The 10,699-nt window shown below is 55.0% G+C and overlaps 1 protein-coding gene across 1 annotated transcript in view; it reads right to left on the bottom strand.

The window, feature by feature from the left end:
• Positions 1–1,549: 1,549 nt before the first annotated feature.
• HOMER2 (homer scaffolding protein 2) overlaps positions 1,550–10,699 on the bottom strand; it is an 85,572-nt gene continuing 76,422 nt past the window's right edge. Inside the window, exons 5-10 of the mRNA XM_006761979.2 lie at positions 9,402–9,541; positions 6,007–6,163; positions 4,002–4,112; positions 3,322–3,352; positions 3,058–3,107; positions 1,550–2,263 (exon numbers count right to left, since the gene is read on the bottom strand). Of these exons, the coding sequence (XP_006762042.1) occupies positions 2,075–2,263; positions 3,058–3,107; positions 3,322–3,352; positions 4,002–4,112; positions 6,007–6,163; positions 9,402–9,541 (678 nt within the window). The 3' untranslated portion in view covers positions 1,550–2,074. The remainder of the gene's footprint in view (positions 2,264–3,057; positions 3,108–3,321; positions 3,353–4,001; positions 4,113–6,006; positions 6,164–9,401; positions 9,542–10,699) is intronic.

The raw sequence follows: 10,699 nt of genomic DNA, 5'->3' as shown, positions 1-10,699 counted from the left end.
AGTCGACCCACGTGGAGCCTTAGCCGGTGTGGGTCAGTGGATAGAGCGTCAGCCTGCGGACCAAAGGGTCCCGGGTTCAATTCCGGTCAAGGGCATGTGCCTCAGTGACAGGCTCCTCCCCAGGACGGGCCCCCCCAGGTCAGGGCGTGTGCAGGAGGCAACCAATGGATGTGTCTCTCTCACATCGATGTTTCTCTGTCTCTTCCTCTCTCTTCCATTCTCTCTAAAATCAATGGGAAAATATCCTTGGGTGAGGATTAACAACAAAAGGAAGACCCACACTGAGGTTTTTAAACCCTGGAGCCCACTGCTCCTGGGCAGCCATGTGCCCAGTCTGCTGCCAGGTGGGCTGACCTGCCTCAGGAGAATCCCTTTACCCACTGCCGGCCACAGGCCCAGCCCAGGCCCACAGCTCAGCCAATGAGGAGCTGCCCAAGCTGTCCTGAGCCGCCTGGGGCTCCGGGGTAGGGCAGGCCAGCCGCGCCCTGCATCTCCCGTGCGCCCTACACATCCTGTGCCAGCCTGCGGGGACTCTGCTGAAGCTGTGCTCCAGGTCACCAGACCTCTCTCCTCCTTCTCCCTCCTCCCTCCTCCCTCCTCCCCTGTGCAGAGGACTCAGGTCACCTGCGCGCCCTCAGGCTGTGTTATCATCTACCCAGACTCAGCAGGGAGAAATTCTACCCACGTGGGACCCTCTTTCTAGAAAGGGAAGTTCTCTTAGTGGTTCACAGAGCAGGCTCAGGCGCACCAAGGCTCCCTTAGAAGGGCCCACGGCCAGGGGTTCAACCACTGTGCCAGTCCCTCCCAATGAAGGACGACAAGGGCATGCAGTGCCCACTGAGAGGAGGTGGGTAGCGCCAGCCCCTCCCTCAGCAGGACCTGAGGGGGTGGAGGCAGACCTGGGCCAAGGCCAGCCTCCCCTGAGCTGACTCTGCCCCCCTGGGCTGGTGTGACTTCTTCCTCAACTGCCCAAACCCAACATAGGATCCCAGTGGGCAGCCCGACCCCAGGGGCAACCCGTGGTCCTGGAATCCCAGCTACAGGACCCATGAGTAGAGAGTGAGGGTAGTCCCAGGGTCAGAGACCAGGGCAGAGGGCCGTGGATGGGCGCCTGGGGTGTGGGGGGAGGACACCTGCCAGCTCCTGCTGCCTCCACGGCCACCCTCCCAGCCTCAGGGCCACGGAGCCAAGCCACGGGCTTGACCACACAAGTGCATTCACGCCTGACGCCGACCCAGGGCGCCAGGATGCTGGTCTGTGGGCAGGGACTCTGCTGGGGCTGGATTGAAACACTAAATCCTGGGCATGTGTTTCATTGAACAAGTATTTATTAAGCACCTACTGTGTGCCAGGCACTGTGCGAGGCGCCCTCACTGCGTGCTGTCCCCAGGGCACAGCGATCTGCTCAGAAACGAAAACCAAGGAAAGGAGCGTGGTCGCAGCCTCACAACTGGGGCGGGATGAGGGGTCGGGGGGTCAGGGGGTCCCCGGGGCCAGAAAGGCACCTCCCGGAAGCCTGTCTCATCGGACAAGCGAGCGTGGTCGCAGCCTCACAACTGGGGCGGGATGAGGGGTCGGGGGGTCAGGGGGTCCCCGGGGCCAGAAAGGCACCTCCCGGAAGCCTGTCTCCTTTCTTCGGACAAGCAGCTGCTCTACCGCATCTGGACAGCTATAGGGAGGAAGCTGTTACCTCCACGGCCACACTGGGGCGCCTGGGGGACATTCAGATACTCCGAATGCCGTTCAAAAAAAAAAAGGGGGTGTGATGGATATTCATGTTTGGATTAGAAAACTCATTTCAGCTCCTGTGGCTGCAACAACCCTTAAGAAAGATATAAACATCCCTGCCCTGACTGCGTAAACGTAAGGTAGACCTAGTCTAGATTCCTGAGTCAGAATCTTCCAGTGGCCCGCAACCTCGAAAGGCCAGAGACGCGAGAGGAGACTGCGATCCCGGAGGCGGGGCGGCACGGAGGTCTGGAACCTGCATGGACAGAGCCACCCCCGCAGCAGGACGGACGTCCTATGTCCGGCCGCCTCCACACACCTGTGGCTCCCGCGGGCCGGCCGCGCCCTAGTTGTCGGTGCCCAGCTTGGAGAGGCCGCGGCGGAAGTCGTGCAGGTCGTCGATCTTGCCGTCCAGCACCTCCAAGAAGTTCTTCAACTCCACCTTCAGGTGGCGCTGCCGGTATTTGCTCTCCTCAATGTCCATCTTCAGCGAACGCACTTTGTCCTCCAAGTTTTGATTGTCTTTCTCCGCGGCCTGCAGCAAAGCCAAAGGGGAAGGGTCTGGAGAACAGCGAGGGGGGGGTGGGGCGCTGAGACCTGCGACGGCCGCAGCCCGGACCTGTTAGGGCCTCAGCACACAGACCAGGGCAGCTCAGTGTGTCCTTTCTTCCTGCCTGTCCCCGGGCAGAGGTGCCGACAGACAGTGTGTGACTAACACGGGGCCTGGAAAATGACCGTCTTACGCAGAACGCAGAACTCGGACGCCTGCCCGGGGAGCCCGATGCTAACCGGCCCTTTCACCAGTGCCCAGCAGAGAAAGTCTGAAATCCCAGCAGACAGCACACAGACCAGGGCAGCTCAGTGTGTCCTTCCTTCCTGCCTGTCCCCCGGCAGAGGTGCCGACAGTATGTGACTAACACGGGGCCTGGAAAATGACGGTCTTACGCAAAACGCAGAACTCAGACGCCTGCCCGGGGAGCCCAGTGCTAACCAGCCCTTTCACCAGTGCCCAGCAGAGAAAATCTGAAACCCCAGCAGGAGGCATTCTCAGCCCCAGGCCCAGCCGGTCAGCAGAGGCCACTGAGCTCCATGCTGATAACCTAACCTAAGCAGTTGCTAATGCTGGGGCTCCTGAATTGAGAGCCTGGAGGTAGAGGAGGTTTAAACCCTCCTTCTGTGATCAGAAATCTGAGGCCGGCCTGGCTGGCGTGGCTCAGTGGTTGAGCGCCGACCTATGAGCCTGGTGGTCATGGGGGGTGGGGGGTGGGAAGGGACCTTGGGGAGGAGTCACATGACCAGCGCCTTCTCATCGGAGCCTCCCGCCCTTACCTCTAACTTCTCAGAGACATATTCGCACTCTGACATGAGCTGAGGTATGATTCTATCTCTCTCCCTTTTTCTCTCTTCCTCTCTGAAATCAATTAAATTTAAAAAAAAAGTCTGAGGCCAGTGAGGGGTGTCTGCAAGGTCGCGGCTGGGGAGTGGAGAGGTGGGACAGCACCCAGGTCTCACGCTCTCAGCCCTTCCTTCTGCCCCCCACTCCTCACCCCTCTGTGGTTCTGCAGGGGCTTCTGTGGCCCGGAAACAGTCACGTTTCACTCTGTTTTCGGAGATCTTTCAACTCCTACGGGAGAAAGAAATTTGAAAAAGCACGTGAGATCAGGTCAGATAAAAGGTATTCTTAAACCCCCTCCCCGCACCTTGGGCATCTAGGAATGGAAGCAGCTTTTGGAACCCGTGCTGTTTGCACAGATAATGAAGGTGATGACGCCAACGCTGAACCCTTCAGATATTCTAGGGGCCGGGTGCAGTACATGCACGATCGCACAAAATCTGTACACCACCATGGCGGAAGGCCTTCTCATGCTTCCCGCTTTGTGGGTGGGGAAACTGAGGCAGAGAACGGTTTGGCAGCCTGCCCGTGGCCTCCAGCCTCTGTGTACTTGGCTGTCCTGCCCCCCAGAAAACGAATGGCTCTCACTGCACTAAGTTGACAGCCGAGTTCAACTTCTGATGATACAGCGTCTAAAAAAGTTCCCAAGTGTCTGTTACAAAGTTCAACTCCCTCTTGGATCGGGGCGGCTGCCCACACAGCACGCACAGCAAAGAGGCTGTAGCATCTGCGCCCTGACGTGACTCCTGGCTCTGTCTCTGTGCCCACGTCCGGGCAGCTGCCAGGGCCGTCACATGCCCAGTCGCCTGCTGCGCCCTTGGGGGGAGAGCTCGCCCGCAGGCCCAGAGGACACGGAGGGGCCGTCAGAGCCGTGACTCACCGTCTCCTTCTCGCGGAGTTCGGACTCCAGCTCCTCGATCCTCCGCTTCAGCTGGCTGTTCTTCTCCTTCTCCCTGTTGATCTCGCTGCACTGTTCTTCCAGCTCGTCAATCTTGGGGAAACATCACACAGGAGGCGGGGACGCTAGCTTACTTTTTTGTCATTAAACGAAAGATCGACACAGCTCTGCTTATGCATCCTTTCTTTTTTCTTTTCTACTAATTCTCACCAAGGATGTATTTCCATTGATTTTTTTTTCAGAGAGCGGGAAAGAGAGAGAGCAACATCGATTGGTTGCTTTCTGCACGTGTCCCGACCAGGACCCAGGCCGGGGAGGAGCCTGCAACCTACGTACGTGCCCTTGACGGGAATTGAACCCAGGACCCTTCGGTCCGCAGGCCAACACTCTATCCACTGAGCTAAACTTATTTCTTTTAAAATAAACCTGCTGAAACCGGTTTGGCTCAGTGGATAGAGCGTCAACCTGCGGACTGAAGGGTCCCAGGTTCGATTCCGGTCAAGGGCATGTACCTGGGTTGGGGGCACATCCCCAGTAGGAGGTGTGCAGGAGGCAGCTGATCGATGTTTCTCTCTCATCGATGTTTCTAACTCTCTATCTCTCTCCCTTCCTCTCTGTAAAAAATCAATAAAATATATAAAAAAATAAAATAAAATAAACCTAAAACTAGCCCACTTGTGTTTCTCGGAGGCTACAATCAAACTCCAGGCGGCTCCCAGAGGGGCTGCCGGTCCCCTTTGGCAGGAGGTGCCTCACTCACCACCAGCAGAGCCACCAGAGCCACCCAGCCCGGCCTCAGGATGCGCGGGCTCCGGGCTGCCCTCACAGCCACAGGGCAGGAGCTGCAGGTTCGCTTTAAGGATCTGTCATGAGCAGGGGCCACATGTCCCATGGATCTACCTGCTTCTCCCCAGAATGATTTATATCTTTATTATTATTATTATTATTATTATCAGCATAGAAATTTATTCAATTTCAAATGATTCTACATCGTTTTAATCACGTCCTGAATTATTCCGTTTCATGGGTTTAAGCCAGCGGGGTAGACGCCAGAGCCCTGCGGGGCAGTGGCCACCAAGGGGGACACGATGACATTTCAAACGTTTTAAATCAGGACCTTTCCCTAGTGGTGCACATGGGTGCCTGGCCTGCAGGCCTCTTCCTGGAGGGGAGCGGGGAGGGGGTGCACCTTTCTCTCCCTCCCCAGCCAGGTCCCTCAGAAGAACAGCCAAGGCCAGAGTGTGTGTGTGCAGAGCGGACGGCAAGAGTGGAACCCATGTGTAACACAAAAGCGCCTCTCAGTGGGCACTTCCTCCCCCCCTCCCCGACTCCCCCGCCCTTGGGCTCTGAAACTCAGGTGCAGAGAGAAGCTGGGCTCTTGGCTTGGAAAAAGAAAGAGAGGGCAATCGATCAGCCAGCCCGGGAAGGGAGCCTGCGGAGTCAGCACCTGGCCCGGAGCCCCTCGCCGTCAGCACTGTGGGCCTGAAAGGAAAACGCCACACGAGGCAGCTTCATGTGCCATCTGTGCCACGAAGATGGTGAGACAGAGCACGGCCTCCGGCGGCCCCGCTCAGGTCAGGTGGGCCAGGGAAAGTGAATACCAAGGTCGATGTGCCGTGTCCCTCTCTCGTGCCCACAGCCCGATGGGTCAACGTGCTGACCATTCAAACACGGCCGGCGCGGCTCAGTGGTTGAGCGTCGACCTATGAACCGGGAAGTCATGGTTCGATTCCCGGTCAGGGCACATGCCCGGGTTGTGGGCTCGGTCCCCAGTGGGGGGCGTGCAGGAGGCCACTGATCCATGATTCTCTCTCATCACTGATGTTTCTATCTCTCTCTCTCCCTCTCCCTTCCTCTCTGAAATCAATAAAAATATCTTTATGAAAAAATAATCAATCAGTTATTGAAATAGAGGGAGGAGGCAGCAAGTCTTCCTGCTCCCGCCGCCCCTCCCGCTGGCAGTGCCCCCCGGACCCCCAGAGCCCACCTTGTGCCTCAGCCGGTCATTCTCGTCGCGGCAGATGGAGAACTGCCTCTTCCACTGCTCCACGCTGGTGGCGGACTCCTGCAGCGCCGTGGTCAGCCGGGCGTTGCTCTCCCGCAGGGTCTGCAGCTCGATCTCCCATTTCTTCACGTTGGCGGCGCTGCAAGGCAGAGGCCGGGAGGTGACCGGGAGGGCGGGCGCTGACCGTCCCCCTGCCCCGACCTGTGGGCTGGCTGGAGGAACAGGTGCCGGAGGGACTGGCCTGTCTTGTGTGGACCCGTCACCTGGCTGGGCTGTTTTTTTTTTAAAAAGAATCCCTTTAGAGCCCTGGCTGGCGTGGCTCAGTGGATAGAGCGTCGGCCTGCGGACCAAAGGGTCCTGGGTTCGATTCCGGTCGAGGGCACGTACCTCAGATGCAGGCTTCTCCCCAGCCCGGGCCCTGGTCGGGACTCATGCAGGAGGCAACCAATCGATGTGTTTCTCTCACATCGATGTTTCTCTCTGTCTTTCCCTCTCTCTTCCATTCTCTCAAAAATCAATGGATGAAAGTAAAAATAATAATAATAATAATTTTTTAAGAACAAAAACAGCCGTAGCTGGTTTGGCTCAGTGGATAGAGCGTCGGCCTGCGGACTGAAGGGTCCCGGGCTCGATTCCGGTCGGGGGCATGTGCCTGGGTTGCGGGCACATCCTCGGTGGGGGGTGTGCAGGAGGCAGCTGATTGGTGTTTCTCTCTCATCGGTGTTTCTGATTCTCTATCCCTCTTCCTTCCTCTCTGTAAAAAAATCAATTAAATATATTTAAAAACAAAATAAACAAAAACAAAAACAAAATCAATGGAAAAATATCCTCAGGTGAGGGTTTAAAAAAACGAATCACTTTAGAAATGAACAGGATTCTTAGAGCAGGAAGAGACCAAGCTCACGGAGTCAGAGCCTGTCCCTCCTCCCCCAGCTGACCCCTGACACAGCACAAGGAGAACTGCTTTCTCCCTGAAATGAGCCTCAAGGTCAGAAGTTCTGAAGTGCTGGGCGGACCTGACCCCGGGGACTCTGAGAATCTCATGAAGCTCCTGCACTCTTTCGACAAGTTCCTGCATTCATCTTGGAGCCAAAAACAAAAAAACAAAAAAAACAACAACCGCCGAAACCGGTTTGGCTCAGTGGATAGAGCGTCGGCTTGTGGACTGAAAGGTCCCAGGTTCGATTCCGGTCAAGGGCATGTACCTGGGTTGCGGGCGCATCCCCAGTAGGAGGTGTGCGGGAGGCAGCTGATCGATGTGTCTCTCTCATCGATGTTTCTAACTCTCTATCTCTCTCCCTTCCTCTCTGTAAAAAATCAATAAAATGTATTTAAAAAAAACAAACAACCAACACAACCCCCACCCCCACCCCCCAGATTTAACAAGCAAACAGGTGATCATGGTCCCACTGTCACTGGTGCCTCCTCGGAGCCGTGGAAGCAGGCCTGGCGGCACAGCAGGCCCAGGAAAGCATGAGGCTTGGCCCTGCAGGCGGGACTCGAAAGTCAGTAAATCCAGAAGCTTTCGCAGCAACATAAACTTACATGAAGCGAATTATATGAAGCGAATGAGGTTATAAATATCCCAATGGTCCTTGGCAGGAAAAGGTCCCCCAGCCCTGCCTCGGAAGGAATCCAGACTTGAGAGCCGAGAGCAGAGGAGGCCATGATTGGGGACTCCCTGAGGGCAGAACGGGGGTTCTAGCCCCGGGTCTGAGGGACACCTCTACAGTACCCCATGCACCCGGGTTTATCTTTTTGTGGTGGTTGTTAATCCTCACCCGAGGATATTTCTCCATTGATTTTTTAGGGAGAGTGGAAGACAGAGGGAAAGACAGAGAAAGACATTGATGTGAGAGAGACACACCCATTGGTTGCCTCCTGCAGGAGCCCCAATCAGGACCCAGGACCCAGAACTTCTGACCTTGAGGCTCATTGCAGGAGCCTGCAACCGAGGTACCTGCCCTTGACCGGAATGGAACCCGGGACCCTTTGGTCTGCAGGCTGACGCTCTGTCCACTGAGCCACACTGACCAGGGCCCAAGTTTATCTTTGACCCTGTGCTTCCAGTGAAGAAGTTTTAGAAAACGAACTGGAGTCAGGCTCCTCTCAGAGGCTGTTCGGTTTTCTGGCCCCTTTGTTTCCCTGCTCAGGGCCCAGGAATCTGCGTTCTGAACATCTCGGGTGGTGGGCGGAGCTTGCACCACCAGCTGTCAGAGTCCTGGCTGCTGCTTAGCACAGCCTGGCAGAGGGGAGTTCTGCGTCTAACGGCTTTTTAAACAGTAGAGGCAGCTGTATCTGGATAATCTGCATTATCTTTCATCCCACAGCCTCAGGGCCCGGGACGGTGAGAGGAAAATACACACTTTCAGTTCAAACAATACCGACGGAAAAAAGAAAGCATTATTATCTGATTAGTTCCAGGACTGATGATGGAGAACTTAAGCTGATTTGGGGAAATGGCTTCCCCTCATTCCTATAATTCACTTCTCCACTAAATTGGGATTTCAAAACATTGATTTTTTAGGGCTAAAATGTGTTCATTCAGGCAGCGCACTGCAACTTAAACAATCAAGAATAAGCCCGGCCGGCGTGGCTCAGTGGTTGAGCATCGACTTAGGAACCAGGAGGTCCCAGTTCAATTCCCAGTCAGGGCGCATGCCCGGGTTGCAGGCTCGATCCCCAGCAGGGGGCGTGCAGGAGGCAGCAGATGCATGATTCTCTCTCATTGTTGATGTATATCTCTCTCCCCCTCTCCCTTCCTCTCTGAAATCAATAAAAAATATATTTTAAATAAAAATCACACCATCAAGAATAGTCTGATAGCCGAAGCCGGGTTGGTTCAGTGGATAGAGCGTCGGCCTGCGGACTAAGGGGTCCCAGGTTCGGTTCCGGTCAAGGGCATGTACCTTGGTTGCGGCCACATCCCCGGTGGGGAGTGTGCAGGGGGCGGCTGATCGATGTTTCTCTCTCATCGATGTTTCTGACTCTCTGTCTCTCTCCCTTCCTCTCTGTAAAAAATCAATAAAATGTATTTTTTAAAAAAAAAAAGAATAGTCTGATAGCTGTCTGATGAGAAAGAAAAAAGACTGGTCACAGTTCTGTCCTTTGAAACCCTGACAAAGCCCACAATCCAAAACCGGGGGCTGGGTCTCAGGGTCACGGTTGCCTGGACTCCTAGGTCAGGTCACAGGCATTAAGCTCCGAGAACAGGCCGGGCCGGCTGAGTGGAGAGGCGGGTGCCAACAGACGTGGTCCGCGTGTGTGATGTGGTCAGCGAGGCAGAGGGCAGCCACGAGGCCAGCTGGCCGGGCTTCCCTCGGCCGGGAGGTGAGACTGGCCACCAGACAACCAGCGTCTGGACGTCAGCCCCTTACCTCTGCGTCAGCGCGATCTTCAGCTTGTTGTTCTCCGACTTGAGGTGGGTGTCCCTGGGGCTCGCGTGAGACGCCTTTTCATCGTCCGTCCCGTTGACACTGGATGCCTGAGCAGAAGATGGGGTTTCACACCCAGACTCCTGGCCAAAGTGAATTACCTCACACGTTACTGCGGGTCCTCACAGGGGCAACGAGCAGGCATACGAGATACTGTTTCTGAGGGTGGGACGCAGCAGCCACGAACAAGGCAGAGACCATCGAGAACCAAGGACAAGGCCCAGGAGGGGCCACAGTGAGCTCAGAATCTGGGCGCTTCACGGATCAGCGAGCGCCTGGGGCCATTTTACTCACACTCTCCAGATAACCCTAACACACCCGGATACCCAGTCTCCTTAAATGGCACTGGCAGAAGCCACAAATTAAAAGAGGAAGAACACACGATGGAATACTACGCTGCTCTAAAAAGGAAGGAACTCTTACCATTTGCAACGGCATGGATGGAACTGGAGAGCATTATGCTAAGTGAAATAAGCCAGTCAATGAAGGAAAAATACCACATGATCTCACTTATTCGTGGATAATTGAGACCATTATAAACTTTTGAACAATAATAGATGCAGAGGCAGAGCTGCCTCAAACAGATTGTCAAACTGCAGCGGGAAGGCCGGGGGAGGGTTCGGGGGTGGGAGGTAGGGGGGTAAGAGATCAACCAAAGGACTTGTATGCATGCATATAAGCATAACCAATGGACATAAGACACGGGGGGATAGGGGAGGCTAGGGGACTGTCTAGGGCGGGGGAGGGGGGGATGGACACATATGTAATACCCTTTGTAATAAAAAATTTAAAAAAAAATAAAAGAGGAGGAACGATTTATAACGAGGGAAGAGAAAAACCGTTACAGGCTGAGACAACTGCAGCATCCCGGCGCTGCGAAGGGGGAAGATCCACACTCATTAAAACAACAGGGACCGGCTCTGGGTGCCTGTGGTCTCCATGACTATTTAGCGTGTTATGAATATTCGGAGACGCTTTCTGTGATAAGTCATCCCACATGGTGGTGAAATCTCATCTGGTCTTGGATAAGCGCTCAGCAAGATCATATTTAGCTTCCAATATGCATAATGGCAAAAGGAAGGAACCGTGAAGGGAAGGACGTATAAATCTGACTAACTCTGCATTCCTACCTTGCAAAAAAAAAATGCCATAAACAAAACTGAAATGCAAATAAAAACTTGGGGAGCCTGGCTAGTGTGGCTCAGTGGTTGAGCGTCGACCTATGGACCTGGACTAGGAGG

This window comes from Myotis davidii, unplaced genomic scaffold, assembly GCF_000327345.1.
Source record: "Myotis davidii unplaced genomic scaffold, ASM32734v1 scaffold898, whole genome shotgun sequence".
Lineage (NCBI taxonomy): Eukaryota > Metazoa > Chordata > Mammalia > Chiroptera > Vespertilionidae > Myotis > Myotis davidii.
This window is presented reverse-complemented; position numbering and strand designations above follow the sequence as displayed.